Source organism: Periplaneta americana, chromosome 12 (genome assembly GCF_040183065.1).
Source record: "Periplaneta americana isolate PAMFEO1 chromosome 12, P.americana_PAMFEO1_priV1, whole genome shotgun sequence".
NCBI lineage: Eukaryota > Metazoa > Arthropoda > Insecta > Blattodea > Blattidae > Periplaneta > Periplaneta americana.
In genome coordinates, this window is record NC_091128.1 from 59,512,426 (window position 1) to 59,530,790 (window position 18,365).

General features: G+C 36.6%; 1 protein-coding gene across 1 annotated transcript in view; it reads left to right on the plus strand.

The window, feature by feature from the left end:
* Positions 1-18,365, plus strand: part of LOC138710486 (uncharacterized) — a 157,018-nt gene that overhangs the window by 49,496 nt on the left and 89,157 nt on the right. Inside the window, exons 5-7 of the mRNA XM_069841415.1 lie at positions 4,328-4,599; positions 6,113-6,368; positions 13,523-13,710. Coding sequence (XP_069697516.1) covers positions 4,328-4,599; positions 6,113-6,368; positions 13,523-13,710 — 716 coding nt within the window. The remainder of the gene's footprint in view (positions 1-4,327; positions 4,600-6,112; positions 6,369-13,522; positions 13,711-18,365) is intronic.

An 18,365-nucleotide genomic window follows, 5' to 3' on the forward strand; every position in this document is an offset into this window, starting at 1 on the left:
TAGGATTTTATCTCTCTTTAAAATCCATTGTCTTATGGCGGGCTCGAACACGCAAGACTCGCATCCAACGAACACCATGGTATACGATTAACCAGCAATGAAAGCATTATGTTAATATTGTGTTTAAAGTGCTATGGTGTATGAAACTGTTTAATAATTAGAGTAACACGCATTCCATATGCGTATAATCTTTTCGCTGTAAGAAAAATCCTAATATAAACAATAGCACGTGACTGAAGCGAGGCTTCATTGGCCGTTGTTTGGCGCCATAGATTCTCAGTACGTGTTCCCGCCTACTGTTGTACATTCTGTTCCATGTTAAACATTTCCCGTTACTCGTCAAGTAGGCCTAACCTCACTACTATGCATTCGTTTGCTTAGGAAACATTTACTTTATAATTACTGTAATTAAAACTCACTTAGCTTATTATATACAGTTAAGACTATTTTGTTTTTGACCGTTTTTTGAGAGGGTTTCCACTCTTATGATTAATAACCACACACACGGACTTCAGTACCACGTGCTTACGTAAAGAACTACGAGGTCAAGTAACGCCAGCTTGTTACAGGAACAGAGTACCTCGGTATTACTGTTCGTATTCATCCGCGTTCATAGTACATGACAAAATATAAAAGTAGTTTTTCTTTTACATAGCGTTTTACATATGAGTGAAGTTATATGTTTCATCAACTAGAATTCAATTTTTTTTATTTTCAAATAATACAAAATTATGGTTTCCAAGTAAGAACTATATTTTCCTGCGTCGTGTGAGTGTTTCGACTGGGAGCCAATCACGGGTATGACAGCAACGTACTTATGTTTACATTAGGATTTTTCTTACAGCGAAAACAGTATAGCAAAGTGTCCTTAACATGTATAGATATATGCACCCAAAATTTAACTCTGTTTTATAACTACCTCTATCAGTCTTCAGCTTTCAAACCTTCCAAGAAACTATTTATGAAAACAACACAGGTCGTCTGTAGACATTTGCAAGTGCCTCTGTTACTATTTTCATTTGATGATACTTGAGCAAGTTCTTATAAATAGTTTACCTATGTTGCAATATATCCAGAGTCATCATTTTACCCGGGCTCGCTTTCAGAGGCCAAGCAGGGCGCTCCCGACCACGAGCGGGTGGCAATAATTGCGATATGCAAGATAGGAAGAGTGAGAGCGTGAATCATGGTGCCGAAATGTAGCACAGAAGAAAGAATTTTCATTTGTTGTAACTTTATAAAAAAGGAATCACCTGCTCAGCGTTGCAGAGATTTTCGGGAACGTTTTCCTGGGGTTTATCCGCCTAACAAACGTACAGTTTATAAAACAGTCAAAGAATTTAGAACTACAGGAACGGTATTGGATACAAAATATTTTCAACACGTCACGTTTTCAAATAGCAACAGCTTGATGATATCAATGCTCAATTAGAACGCTCGCCACGAAGGTCTTCTTTGAGTTAGGTCAATAAGCAGGAGTCGGCTATGGGTCAGCACACACAGCGACAAAATTACGTAAGCAGAGTTGCAACCTGTGAATGAAAATTCGTTACGACACTACATTTGTCTCGAAGCACAAGGACAATTTCGACAGATTCTTTGAAAAGATAGCAATTTTCACAATTTTTAATTTGCAAAGTAAAGGTACCAAGTTAGCCTTGTCTGTTCATCGGATTTATCTTTAAGCATAAGAATTAGTGTGCTCTCGTCGGTTCGCCGACAACCGCCCGCGCGGGATGGAGTATCGGCAGGCGAGCGGAATTGCCTGCAACCATGGCCGCTCAAAGCGAGTCCGGTAGAACGATAGCTCAGTAGTTCATAATAATTAAACATTTCCATTTCCTACTTCAACCAGAAATGTCATTTTTCATTTAATTTATTAAGCTTTGAGATGTGGAACAAATCAAGAGTTACACAATACCTTCGCGAGATGAGGTGAAGCCGAGGATTCGCCATGTATTATCTGACATTTGTCTTATGGTTGGGGAAAAAACATCGGTAAAAACTCAACGATTATCTGGGACTCTAACCTCACTCCTCAGCGGAAATCTAACACAAATCTGAGCGCAGTTCCGGATCAACACGGGAGTCTGCCGACTGAGCGACGCTGGTAGCTCTACAAGAATATACAATATATAGCAAGAAGTGGAACTATACAAAAGACTATACAGTTCATAGCAAGCAGTTGAAATATACCAAAATACACATTATATGGCAATCAAATTAATTCAGTTTACAAGTTTTAAACAATTTATCAGTCCAATTATATAACATTATGCAATACATAGCGAGCAAGCAGATTAATTCAATTTACAAGCGTAAATAATTAAATCAGCTGAGCTGTACAAAAATAGACAATACATATCAAGCAGATTACTTCAATAATTCAATCATAAACAATTGTTATTCATTGTTCGATACACTCTTTTAGCACTTATAATCACCGAATAACTTTGATATCTTCACTGCGTTAACTTTTGCAATTTACCGGACTGACTAGTTTCGAAGTGGTATCCTTCGGATAATGAACAGTAAAGATATCATAAAGTTATTCAGCCATAAACAATTATTCATCAGTTGAGCTATACAAAAATATGGACTATATATAGCAAGCAGATTAATTCAGTTTACACAACATACAATTCATCACTTGAGCTGTACAAAATTGTACAATATAAAGCAAGCAGATCCCTAATTATATTTTATATTAAAAACCAAGATACATTGAGTACTAATCAAGACATTCATAATTTTAATACCAGACATAAATCAGATCTTCATCTATCCTCTGTTAGTGTAAGCTGTTATAAAAGGGCTCCACTATTCATGTGTTACAATTTTCAATGCACTGCCTAATTATCATAAAGCTTTGAAAGATCATAAGAAAAGGTTTAGAAAAGAATTAACCAAATTTAAACATACTCATACCTTCTATACAACTGATGAATTGTTTATGCTTGTGAATTGAATTTTTCTTCTTGATATGAAATGTGCAATTCTGTATAGCTCATCTAAAATATGTTTGTATATTGACTTAATCTGTTTGCTATAGATTGTATATTTTTGTTTATCTTAATTTATGAATTGTATAGGCTATGCTGTAAATTGAATAGTAGTGTGTATAACTCAACTGACGAATTGTTTATGCTTATAAATTGAATTAATCTACTTGATATGAATTGTACAATTGTGAATAGCTTAACGAAAATATACTTGTAAATTGAATTACGGTACTCTGTTTACTTTGTATTGTATATATTTGTATAGTTTGGCTGATGAAATATATTTGCTGTAAATTGAATAGTAGTCTGTATAGCTTAACTGATGAATTGTATATGCTGTAAATTGAATAGTAGTCTGTATAGCTCATCTAATGAATTGTTTATGATTATAAATTGAATTAATCTACTTGATATCACTTGTGCAATTTTGTATAGCTTAATGAAAGTATGCTTGTAAATTGAATTAATCTGTTTACTATGTACTGTATATATTTATATAGTGTATGCTTTCAATTGAATATTAATCAGTATAGTTCAACTGATGAATTGTTTATGCTTGTAATTTGAAGTAATTTGCATGATATGTATTATCAATTTTTGTATAGCTTAACTGTTTGAATTGTTTATGTTTTTAAATTGAATTAACTTACTTGCTATTTTATAGTTTAACTGATGAACAATCGTTTAGGTTTGTATATTTAATAATATGATTGCTATGTAGTAGAGCTATCAATGCAGCTCAGTCGTCAAACTCGCTGGCCTGCTGATCTGGAGCTGCGCTCGGGCTTGTATTGAATCCCTCGTTTGGTGTGATTGGTTGGTTTCTTCCGAGGTTTTCTCCAACCATGGGGTGGATGCCGGTTGGTCTATGGCGAGTCCTGAACCTCACCTCACTTCATCCCAGTTTGGTCTGATTACCTGGTTGGGTTCTTTCCAAAGTTTTACCCAACCATAAGTCAAATGCCAGGTAATCTGTGGCGAATCCTCGGCCTCATCTCATCTCACTATCTCTCGCCAAAAAATTTTAATGTTTTAAAATTTTGACTTGTTCCACATCTTAAAGCTTTAATGCTAATGTAAGATCTAGGGAATACATTAAATGAAATGAAATGAAAAAAGTCCAATTCTTGCTTCTGTTCCATAAATGAAATAAAGACTCTTGTGACTAATCGTCATTTGTTGCTCACGTGAGTTCAAATTAACCAGTACTTACCTTGACGGTTTCACTAGACGTTAGAAGATTAAATGCCATAGATTTGAAATTTGCGAAACAAAATGTAACGAATGTTGGTGAAACCGGTCAATTAATTTATTATTTGTTTAAGGACAAGAACGAAGTCTCTCTACAAGTGCACTTATAAAGGATATAATCTTCTTCAAGGATTTTACATTTTCTTTCGCAACATCAGAGAAGACTGGGCAATTAAAAATCTTTCTGACAGACAACAAAAGTGACATAAAATCTTCAGACATGTACATTATAAATCTTACACCAAACGGAAACAGCCAACTCCTCAAGTGCTCTCGAGGAGGCGCCAATCCGTACAATCTTCCCTATTCCATGGGTTCAAGATGGTGCACTAGTCTCGAATCCAAGGTGAGTGAAAATAAAGCTAGTTTTTATGGAATTATTCCCTGCCGTTTCCAACCCCACAACCTTCTTACAAGGGCCGGTAGCGATATGGAAACGCGGTTTTTAAATATTGGTGTATCTCCAATTTAGTTAGTCCTTGATGTGAGGGACATAGTATGCGTACCATTTCTAGTTATAACCGCTAACTGCCAATTAGTTCTCTTAATACGTTCTAAACCAGTATATATGGCTATACGACTTAATGTTTGTTTTTGTTTAGTCAACTGTCCTAAGACAGGTTTAAATCTCATAAGTGACACCAATAAGACATCGCTCATGCGACATCTAAGCCAGGAGAATAATGGGGTATTGTGACCAGTTCCTTCCCCTCTCCATTGCATACATCGCTGACTGGTTACATATTACACTAATCAGAGTTAAGATGTTTACAAACAATTGTTCTTCCTTTGACACATATCGTGAAGTGAGATGTACTTACTGACTTTTAAGGAACCTTGAGGTTCATTGCCGCCCTCACATAAGCCCGCCATTGGTCCCTATCCTGAGCAAGATTAATCCAGTCTCTACCAGCATATTCCACCTCCCTTAAATCCATTTTAATACTATCTTCTCATCTACGTCTCGGCCTCCCCAAAGGTATTTTTACTTCCGGCCTCCCAACTAACACTCTATACGCATTTCTGGATTCGCCCATACGTGCTACATGCCCTGCCCGTCTCAAACGTCTGGATTTAATGTTCCTAATTATGTCAGGTGAAGAATACAATGCGTGCAGTTCTGTGTTGTGTAACTTTCTCCATTCTCCTGTAACTTCATCTCTCTTAGTCCCAAATATTTTCCTAAGCACCTTATTCTCTATTTTTCTCCAGGCTTATTTTGAGGTTTCGTAACAAGTTGTTTTTTAAGGTGATGGGTTATTAGCTCTTCGTCGAACCCCCAAGCTGGAGACAATCCCTCATCGGCTGTCCACGACTGCGTATTCAATATATTCGCAGCTACCCTCCATATCTGGAGGCCGTCTCCTCTATCCGCAAACTGAGGACGCGCCATGTCGTGGTGATAGGGACCCACAATATATGGCAAGTGAGATTTACTGCGTGATAATAGGTCTTCCTCTGTTTCCACTCTGAAATAGCAGGAATGAAGGGCCAGCATATTCTTGACGGGTATTGTGCTCACGGATATGAACAGGGTGTAATCCTTAAAGATGGTCGTGCCAAAGCGTATTATGTAGATATGTATGTATGTGTTAGCGATGGGAGTATTCGAATAAAAAAATATTAATTATTCGATTCTTGTAAGTTCTCGATATATATGTCGAATCGTGAATTTGTATTGGAATACTTCGCTCAGATGATAGATGCTGCGAGAAGTGGAGAATGAGAAACAGTATAGAGAAGGAAGATCTCGAGAACACCGATTGCTCATAAATCGTATATATTCGGCTTATCTCGCCTACAAACATGGTAGGACGTACTTTGCATTTTCATGTGTTAATTTCAATGTATTTTTTCAGACTCTTGGTACATCGTACTGGGGACACCAACGCCATGAACACCGGTATGTTAGATACCATGGATACGAGAGCAATTACTATTATGATTCGAGGACATTTACATTCAGGGTTCAATATTCTGATGGCAACATCAAAGTAGTTGGTGAATGGTCGGGTTCTCGACACGAACTCTTTGAATACAAAGATCCTAACCATTTCGACGTCAAGTATATTGCCCTGGGAACTAACGGAGGCCTGCAAGTGAACGTCAAGTATGGTAAGTAACACTTCACCTTACAGCCTACATTCTTGCCCCCTTTGATGGGGACTAAATTCATATCTGACCAATAAATGCTTTTAATGGCAGTTTTTATAACACGAATGAATTATGTGAGATTGTGGAATTCCGGTAGCTACAAAAGATGTTTTTATATATTTATTTACAGTACCTTTTACTGCAATGGTCATATTGCAACGTTAATATGGATATATGTATTTTGTCTGAAGTCCGGCGTTCTCTGTAATCTGAAAAAATCCGACATTCCAACCTGGGGTGCTCTTTCACCATCACGACAGCCACCTCCCTGGCTGAATACTTAAACCCCAACCGGATTGTCGAGGTGCTTTGTCACCAACATGACATCGGGTGATTGTAAATTGCACTGGAAAGTAGTAAACTGCACTGCAAAGAAACCGGACGGTTAATCACTTACCATGTAAACTGCACTGGATGACCGAGGAGTAGAAGATGCAAACTGCACTGAAGCTATGAACTGATATTTGTTGCATAGACTGTAGTAACACTTCAGTTTATTATGCGTGTCGATTATCAAACACTTGTTCAACATTAATACTGTACTGTACTTTGGCAAAGCTATAACATATATTTTTTTATGAATCAGAACCATCAATTTTTCCTTCCTGGTAATCAGAAATTTGACTTTCAACGTAAATTTGTTTCTTCTCAGTGTGTGAATTTTTTCCTAAATGTGGTGTATTGATGCTATTGATTTTTATGTAAATTTCGGTCTGAAGACTGATTAACTGGTCCACAAAAATATGTATAGAGGGATGAGAAGAATTAAAAGAATAGTTGAAATGCGAAAGGAAAGATTGGCACTCATTCGTTGTCCGACCTGTGTCCGCTGACTGCCCACATATTCGGTGCAAATGGCGCATCATCAATATAATTGTCAACTAAATAAGAAGAAAATTGTACTACAGACTCATTTTCAGGTTGTATGGGAATCGGATAAGACACAAACGCATCTCCAACTTCATTCGGCTGTAAGTAAAGCAGCCCGATTATATACTGTAACCACTGTCCAATGATAGAATTTTTGTTTTTGTATTCACACGTCAGACCTATCCCTTAATTTTGTTCCACCAAGAATTGGTTAAATGAAATCTGCACAGAAAAAATTCTGCATTTTCTCACACGTTTTTCACTACAATATGCATAGCTATTTCGTGATCTGAAATTACTGTAGCAGGCTCAAATTTCTTACGAAAGTTCTCCTCACATTTGCTACAAATGGCAAGAAATGCTTTTTCATAAGAAGCTTTACTTTTATCGCGAAGTAAACAGAACATTGGAGGGATGTAGTGACCATTAATGGAGCTATGAATAGTAAACAGTTGGCAGAAAAATTTAGCACAATAATTGAAAGTTCCATCAACTTACACTGAAAAACAGTTTAGCAAAAGCACCAAATTTGTAAGAAAATAAAAATAACAATACCGCTATCCGTGTCATTGTGGAGCACAAACCCTTCTCCTTTATTAGTTACAACGCGCTTTGAAAGAATTACATCGTGAGTTTCATTTCGATTGCTTGGTAATTTCGGATACATCTTCCTGCGTGCATAATACACAATCATTATTGTCTAGAGAATTATTACTCTGGAAAGGAAGTTCTCTTAGAATTGTCCGAATCACTTTGCTCGGCCGCGAAGATATATCTTCCGTTGCTTTACGCTTTGCAATAGCACTCACAATTTGGCGTTCTGACTTATTCACTTCTTTATCATGGTTATGCACTAACTCACTTCTAATAACGTTATTGCTTCCTACCGTATATATCAAAGGTCTGCATCAGACATTTTCGCTCGAGCGCCAAGTAGTTCATAGCATAATCCGATAGGTAGCGCACATGCATGATGGGTAAAATTGTCTCGAGCGATAAATCCTCGAACGGTATAAGCCGAGCGTTAGACATTCGTTCTTGTTACAGTGATGAACTGTGTAGTAACATCATAGATGTTTATCATTTCAAAACTTTGCAGTGTTTAACTAACCTCTCCATAATACAACTACAAAACTTGCTTTAAAATGTAATATAAATGTTGTAGGTAAATGTTTTTTTTTTTTCGACACAGGAGTGATTTTGTTTTTGCCACGTCTGATAGATGTTATTGGATGTAAATGTAATTATTATAAACGGAGAACACAATCACGGTAATGCAAGAACTGTATCAAGTTTTCTAGTAGTAGTAGTAGTAGTAGTAGTAATAATAATAATAATAATAATAATAATAATAATAATAATAATAATAATAATAATTAGTGTATTAATCTTTGCGTCTGTAACAGTTGTGCAGCATGATTATTCGTTTTATTATATTTCCTGTGACGTTATCTCTGTACTAATATTGTTATTAATCTACTGCTATATCAATAATATTTTGTAAAACATTTCTACATTGTCGCAGTATATAGGCGGAACACTATGTATGGACCTATCATATTATATATGAGGTAAATCAAATATTGAATAATTATTAATTAGCAATAATAACTGTATATCGAAGTTTTTCATACTATTTTATTTATAACTTCATGTTCCTGTGTTGGTACGTTCCATTGACTGTTCCATTAAACGTTTGTCATAAAGCAGAAAATAAAGCCTTATTTTTACTGTGTGAGCAAAACATATGTGTATCTTATCTGTCGCCTTCCATACAAGATAAGACATGTCGGTGAGATGACCTTGTACTGTGCTTCTATTTATTACGAGCGTATCACGACCGATCGTATCTCACTCGAGGGTGCGACACTCGACAGAGTTCAAGCGAGCGATCTAACTCCAATGCAGCACTCTGGTATATATTTTCGCATTACATTTTCGGAGTGTACATCTCCACTTCACTTTACTTCACTTCCCCAGATTTAAATTCACTTACTTACTGCCTTTTAAGGAACCCGGAGGTTCATTGCCGTCCTCACATAAGCTCGCCATTGGTCCCTATCCTGAGCAAGTTTAATCCAATCTCTATCGTCATATCCCACCTCCCTCAAATACATATTAATATTATCTTCCCATCTACGTCTCGGCCTCCCCAAAGGCCTTTTTCCTCCGGCCTCCCAACTAACACTCTATATTGTCAATAATGAGTAACTCTCTTCCTCTTTCACTAGTAGCAAGAGTAGCAACAGGCATTTCGACCACTAGAGTACACATAACTAAAGTGACTGGAGTCTGTTCGAAAACAAATATCAGTTTCAATACGCAGCAAAAGCCTACGTCTTCAAAGAGTCAGTTCATGAAGACAAACCCTATCAAATTCATGCAAGGCGATGTATCGATTGTCGAGAGTGTACAGACCGGGAAAAAATTTTGGACAAAACTTAATAAAATGAGAAGAAGTGCAATTTACAACATCCAGTACAATTTACCTCATTCAAAATCAGTGCCGTTTACATACAGGAAGTTTGAAGTCGAGTGCAATTTACCACTGCCCAGTAGGACAATTCAAATATGTTTACCGCTTTAGAAAGCTTCGACGAAGTTGAGGAGGAGTTAGATGTTAATAGCGCGTGGGAAAATATCAGAGATAATATCTTTTTTTTTAGTAGGTTATTTTACGACGCTTTATCAACATCTTAGGTTATTTAGCGTCTGAATGATATGAAGGTGATAATGCCGGTGAAATGAGTCCGGGGTGATCATGTAATTGTTACAGAGAGAGAGGTCTTCGAAATTTTCTGTGGTGTTGTTGTTTTTCGTGGTAGTACTGGTTAAATGTGACGATAAACAGTCTGGACAAGGAGAAGTGTTATTTCTTATATGTCTCGTATTTTTTCGAGATGGTTCCTTATTATGACGTGTCTCGGCATCCCGATAAACTTCTTTGGGACGCAGAATTGTCCCGTATTTTGTAGATTTATGTTTAACATTCTTATTCTTAAAGTTAAAACATATAATTGCGAAGAAATCGATAGCTCTCCTTCACAAAAATGTCTTACCAATTGGCAATACTGTCATGTTGTGAGAACAGTGCCACTGGCGGACTATGCTAGTATTGAAAGACAGTTTCCCAGGATGAACTCCTTATGGACAAACGAAAATATTGTAGAAACTGTGAAAGCTATGCTCATTGTTAAAATATTTTTTTTCAACAAGGACTGTGTGGAATTTCATAACTTGGTACAACATAATCATCCTTTACTTGAGAAAATACGTTTATCTGAGAAGTATATCACAGGAAAAGTTCAATGATTTAGTATCGTTTAAGGTTCAATTTTAGAATTGCGATACCCTATACTTAATTATGTTCTTAAAATTTGGTTGGTTTATTCAAACCGAAAGTGTCCCATATTTTTTTAAGTTATATATATATATATATATATATATATATATATATATATATATATATATATATATATACAGTAAATGAAAATTGTCCATTAACAACATCAATTGTAGCCTCTTGTTTAAATTCCGAGCTATTAATTGGTCCTTGTTTGATATCACACACTTCTCACAGCAGTATAATTTCTGCATATAACCTATTATCTAAATCTGATATTGTTAATAATATTTCTTGTGAAAACATATTGTACAAAATAGATCAGATCAGGTGTGGACAGGAGCGACAAGGTTTTCACTATACGCTGCTGACGCTCTCGCGGCGGGGAACGGATAGTAGATTCGCGGTAATATAACCGTAGGCTATATATTTCCGTAACGATGAAGCAAACATGCAAGTTTTCGTCCTGGCTCGTGTCAAAGTTAGTGAATCAGTTTCCAAGTAACTGGCGAGTGACAAGGCACGCCAGTGATTACTTGCGCATTTAAAGTGAAAGTGTGAATAAGTGTAAACTGTATAATGACTAATCAAATATTTTAAACCAAACAACCTGTGTAAGTTTATGATTCATATGTGTTAATCCAGACTGCCACCAAGTACGAAGGCGGTTCGAAACACGATTACATGGATGTAAAAATTCCATCACATATCACAATCCATAATATTTGTAGGCCTAATACATTTCAGGCAACGGGAAGTGTTCAGTCTAAGAAACAAAAGAGATAACGTAGGGTTCTCATAGAAGAAATACATATTAAATGACATTGGTCATCGATTGGAACAGTCTCCTAGAAAATCACTTACGTGCTTTTCACAAGTACGAATTTCTTATGGTTTTATGCAAAAAGCTACTAAATTATTAAAGTTGCAGCCGTATAAAATAACTAGACACATGCTCTTCAACCGGGTAGTCCTGCACCTAGGCATGATTTTTGTGAATGGATGCTGAATAATATTCATAATGGACTAATAGAACCACATTTAATATTTTTCTCAGACGAGGCATGGTTCCACCTCCATGGTTATGTGTGTTCACAAAACAATCGTTATTGCAGTGCTAAGAAACCTGATATCGTTAATGAAATACGCCTCCATGACGAAGTATTACACGCACCCTGGAAGAACTGAAACGTAATATAGGTCACGAAATTAACAGCATTAATCGACCAGATCTACAGCGAATTATGAGACATTTCATGAAGAGGTGCGAAAAATTGTGTGACAACGAAGGCGGCCAGTTTAAGCACCTCCATCAATAAAGTTTGTAAGTAAGACACTTTTTAATACAGTTACGGAAACTTGTATGGTTGTATCACCGCGACTCTACACTTACACTGTCCGTTCCCCGCCGCGAGATCGTCAGCAGCGTACAGTGAAAATCCCGTCGCTAGTCTGCACACCTCATCTGATCTCTCTTTATATGCCACAAATAAATAGAATTTATCTCTAACCAAACTTTATTAGAAGTAATAAAAGGGGCTCATATGAAAATAAACGTAAAGAAAACTAAAGAAATGAGATTAAATAGTAAAAAGACAGATAAATTATAATAAATAATAACATTGATACTGTTCAATAATTTAAATATTTGAGTAGTATAATTGACAAGGATGGTGGAGTCTTTGAGGATGTAAAGAACCGAATAAAAAATGCAAATAGTGCATTTGTCCAGTCGTACCCAGTATGGAAATCTTATATTATATCTAGATCTACAAAAATTAAAATTTTTAACAGTAATGTGAAATCAGTCTTATTATATGGCTGTGAGACATGGAAAACAAGTAAAATTATACGATGAAAGAGTAATGGAACGGAGAAAAATTCCCTCCGGCGCCGGGATTTGAACCCGGGTTTTCAGCTCTACGTGCTGATGCTTTATCCACTAAGCCACACCGGATACAACCCCGGCGTCGGATAGAATCGTCTCGGATTAAGCTCCAACTCTTGGGTTCCCTCTAGTGGCCGCCCTCTGCACTACGTCATAGATGTCTATGAACGTAGGACCGAAGTCCACACATGTGCTGAGGTGCACTCGTTATGAGTGACTAGTTGGCCGGGATCCGACGGAATAAGCGCCGTTTTTCTCCGTTCCATTACTCTTCCATCGTATGATGACGCACAATATCTGCATGGAAATATCATATGTACTTCGATACTTAAAATAATATATAAGTAAAATTATACAAAATAAACTGCATACATTTGTTAATAGATGTTTACGAAGAATCTTAAAAATTAGATGGCCAGATATAATCACAAACTCAGAACTGTGGTAGATAACAATTCAGAAAGAAATCACAATAGAAATCAAAAGACGAAAGTGGAATTGGATAGGGCACACAATCAGGAAAGAAGATGGAACAGTAGAAAGAATGGCTTTGGATTGGAACCCCCAGGGTAATAGAACAAGAGGAAGGCCAAAAAATACATGGAAGAGAACAGTTTTGGAGGAAATTGCTAGGGAGGAGAAAACATTGAGCGAAGTGAAGAAGTTTGACTACAAATAGGGTCCGATGGAGGTACTTTGTGAATGCCCTAGGCTCCTCATGAGGAGATACAGGAGTTTGATTGATTTGATCTCTAACCAAACCATCAATGAGAGAATACAATTCACATGAAGCATCAAGATTCTTGAGAACAGCCATATATTTTTCATACGTTCCTTCTGGCTACCGCCTTCTATTTAAGAAAACATATATTTCATATGTAACATTTGTCACTGACAAAAATAGTCATCAAATCATTTTAGAACTTAACATAATACTACGTTTTTATGTAGGTCTAGTATTGAAATCGGTTTGAATACTCTACCATTTTCCCTTAATTCTGTTCTGCATTCCAGATGCATTTCCGGTTCGGGTTCTGAAAGACATAGAAGGTTCTATGGAGAGCCCTCCTTTTGTGCCCAGTTCCAACAAAGTGTGTGCGTCTGTCACGTATTTCGAAGACACGAACAGCAGTCTGGATTTGAGTATCCTTCGACCCAATGACAGCAAGTTGAGTTTTATGCCGATAAGCACAAATTTTTTGGTAAGTAGCCTATAAAGTGCACCATTTTATATCTACCTTCTTATGTAGTTAAAGTTAGATACCAAAATGTGAAGAGTATTGAAATATTATTTCAATTTAGAGCAAGGTTTAAGCCACAATCGCATTTTGCTACTCGCCTTCCAAAAATGTAGACTATAGTCGCGACGCTGTTATTCCCAGGGTGACTCCTCCTCTTTGCTTACGTATTAGGAAGTGAAGGCTCTATAAAGTCTAGGTAGGTAGTATCGTTCGCCATTTTTGTTCTTTCGTTGCCGAGCTACCATACGAGGGATCTATTTGCCACACCGTTAAATATTATCATGTCGTAGCTCCTATGATAATAAATCAAACACACTGTAATTCAGCAAATAATTAATGGGCAAATAACGTCTTCGTGTGCTTTCTGCGAACGCCAACGAAAGAGCCAAAATGGCGGGCGATTATATTAAGTATTTATCGAGCTTTAAGAAATGAATAACTTCATCAGCGAATCACAAGACGCACACGTTTAAATGCAGCCGACCTGGAACGCGATTGGCTGCCGGAAATTAGAGCGATGGGACTATAATATGAATGTAAATGTGCAAAAATGCGGCAATCCTGTTAGACCTGAGAGAATTTCAGGAACGAAGATGGTTATGGAGGAAATGAAATCAGAGATGAATATGAACTAATTAGTTCTAAATTTAAATTAAATGTTAATGAAATGGACTATGTTGAAGAAGGTATCGAGGAATAATCTCCTGAGTCCTGAGACATTTGTTGTTTTATTTTTAAAGTCCAATATAATTCTACATTTCAAAAAAAAGTCACTGACATGACGAAAAATGCTGAAAAAATTCTTATAGTTAGGGCACAAATGCTAGTATATTATACTAGATTTCGAGTCTCTGCACATACATCTTATATGATAATCATGTATGAAGTATGGTATAGTATAGTATACTATACTTTCAGGTCTCAGGAGGGTACATGTACAGGAATTGATTTGAAAGAGTTGTTACAATTCATGTATATTAACAAGTTAAGCGGACAATTTTCTCTATTTAATTTAATTGCATAATACGCTGCAATAATTCCATTGCATACTGTAGATTGTCGATGCGAATTTATTTGCCTGAATCTTGTTAAAATTGAAATTAGATAGCACCTTTAAGTAAAAGGAGTTAACACCCTGCTAACAGTAAATCCTGAAGAGTCTACTGGTAAAAAAATTTGATTTCCCAAGTACTTTCAGTGTTTGGAGTGCTCATAAAAATAGAAGTATTTTAATGTGATGCAAATCCAACAGAAATGTTATTGATTCTAAGCATTGGTCTAATGATTTACTTATACCTTTACAGTTTGGTAAGATGAGTTGAAAGTAATAAACGTCCCAGAAACAAATTACCGGTACATTTATTATTTTTTTTGCAAACCTTATTAATATAATCTTTCTGGAAATTGAATTATGTTGTTGCACAATCTTTTCAAAATTTACAAAAATTTAATTTTTCATTAGTGAATTTTTGTGACATTTATTTATTTCCTAGCTTAGGCCCTGATTTAGAGTCTTAGATAACTTCTGTGTCCTGCGCGTTATTTTTTTAGTAAGAGCAAATACAGGGAGGAAGCGACGTAATTGTGCAGATTGAAAGGGGCAATTGAATATATTATAATAAATAGAAAACTATTACCTGTTTTGTAATTAAGTACATGATTAATTAGAAAATTAGGCTAAAAGTCTGCGTAGATTGGCATTGGCGCATTGCCGGCTCACCTCTGAATAGCAGTATTTGGTCCCTTAGTGTTTGTAGTAGGGATGCCAGACTTCTCAATGGCAGGAATTAACGACACGTGTTAATCTTTGTATTTAATTTGCAAGACAACCGTACATTTTATTTAAAAACTGCAAAGGGATAAAGCATTCTTTATGAATTTCTCTAATGTTAATAGTAAAAATCAGTATGTATGTATAGTACGTATTTAGTAAAACAGTGTTAAATTTTCTGAGAAATGTATTCACTAGGGACTAATATGAGGCGTTCAGAAGTCAACATGATTAACTCCACTTTTGGTTATTTCAGAGTTTCTAAGTTGGCAATGTATTAAATTGACCATATTTTCAGTGGTCAAAGTGATTAACTCCATAGTTCAGTAAAAAGCCCACAGAATGCAATATTATTCTTGACTACAACACAGAATCAATTGTGTGTATTCAACTTTAACCTTGAATATCTCAAAATCTTTGGAAAAGGAGTTAATCATGTTGACTTCTGAACGCCTCATATGGTATTAGTATTTTTATTGTAGGCTATTCTATCCAAGAAATAAGCTGTCAAAATATGCACAGCTATATTACTTCAATTCTGTATATAAGGTGAAATTTCGGTATCCTCCCACACCAAACACAGGAGAGAAAAAATGTACTTAAATAATTTAAATTAACTTCAAATTTATTAACACACCACACGAGAGACACTAAGTGTCTACTGTGAAAGCAATTAGCCCACCCAACCCGCCTCAAGTATCTTCCTCTCTTATATGAGGCATTTAGTTGCAAAATCAGGTACATCACTAAAACATAACTTTTCAGTATGAAGGAAAAAGTTTGCAAGAAACCAAAGATTTGCAACCAATACTATTCTTTCATCATACAAATCCATGAGATGTATCTGGCTTTGGAGCATAACAGTGTTATAGCAGTTGTAGAAACATATGAAGATATGAAATATAACATTAACTCATTTTCGAAAAAAAAAAGTTATGTATCTGATTTTGCAACTACACGCCTCATATTCGACCGATAGTTTTCTCCGATGACGTAATCTAGTGGTCATTCAGTGGTATCGCCATGATATTGCACTACGCTTATGAAGGCATTCCTTTGTTCGCTCTGGTCCAGAGTAAATCTTCGTTTCTTTGCTATGGACCCAGTTGACGGTAAATCTGTCTACCAAAAAGCTTATTTGCAAGGCATACTCAGAGCTTAAATAAATCAAACCTAACCTGTCGCTGATACTCGACCTTGTGGAAGCTCGCTTATTTGGCTTTCCAGATATTTGCAGCAGCGATCGGTAGACTTCCCGAGAGTCCTCTGTCCGATATAGTGAGAACTGTTGACATATAATTGATTATGTAACGGATAATTTTCTTGAAATCATTATTGAGTGGAATAAAATATGGGAAAATGCAGTGTATGAAAGGTGATTAATATTTAAGCAAATGGCAGGCATTATGACAACAGCCATTAACCCATAAGTCGGCCTTCAGCTTCCCAGTATCTCTGGATTACAATGATTTATGGACATCGCATCAAGTGCATCCCGCCAATTTCCTCCTCTCTGTCACACAGAGGACAGGATGGTTGAGGGTATGAACCTGTGCAGGTGCTTCGCTAGGCAATCGTGCCTAGTACATAGCCTAAATTCCGCAACAGTTCTGCTCCTTGGTCAGTCAGATATATTAATGATGGTCGCAATTCACTGCTTCTCCATTGTTCGTACTTTCAGCTCGCTGTTTATTATAGTCTTGAATGAGCCTTTGATTGTAGATTTGACTGTATGGAAAGATATACTACGGTCTTCAGTTTGGAAAATCGTAGCTTCCTTCTTCGCAAGTGTATCAGCGTACTATTTCCTATGATGTCGCAGTGACCAGGTATCCATTGAAGAACTGTGGTTTTATTAATCTCTTTTCATTAAGAGGTACATCTTTCTACGTTCATAAACTTCAGCTGTTTTTGGAGGCTCCTCATTTCCTATTGATTGTATTCCTGATTGCGAATTAGATAGTAAGACAAAATTAGTGAACTTGGTATGCTGGTAGCTCAGTTGGTCTAGTGCTATTCTGATGACCTCCATTTATCCATCAAACGCGGATCTGTTGTATCCCATAGCTGACAAAAGGAGAATAGTTCGCAGTAGACACCCACACCTGTTTTTACACGATTGTCGATCTGTAATCCATCGGTGAAAATCTCGAACATCTATTCTTTGGCTAGTTCATGTTAATAGTCTCAAGGGTCAACAGTCGTAGGCCTAGGCGATCCTGAGAGAAATCTGCTATGATGGAATGGTCAAGGAGTTGGGTAAAAAGTTGTACTTCATTATCTCCCAGTGGGTCTTGCAATGGAGAGAATCTTTCCAATAAATTTATTAGGGATACATAGCTTATCCTTTACTTATACTGCTTCTTGTATGAGATCTGATTGTGTTTTGAGGTTTCTTGATCTATTGTCGTAAACCTTTCAGTATGTCACAGTGGATTAGCAGCAATTTCTCGTATAGGAGCAAAGACTTCTCTTCGACAGATAACCTGAATGTGGTGTTCCCTGTGGCCAAAAGCTTTGTATCAATGGGTGTTGATTTTACTCCTTCGGCAATTAGTCGCATTGCCTGGTTGCGTGTCTGCTCTAGCGTAGCAAGGGTCAGAGCAGAGGCTGTAACAAGTGACTCGCACCAGTAGAGCATTGTTGGTTGTACATACGTTTTGTAAGTGATATTTAATGTTGAATGGGAACAGCTTCATTTGCTGCCAGAAAGGCACTTCAGTAAATTTAGCCTTTTGGATGCTCGCTCAGCTATTTTGGTGATTCCTCCATGATAATTTTGAGTCAAACGTCACTCCCAAATAAGTGAATTCGTTTGTAGTAAGGACCTTTCCTTGTATTCGTA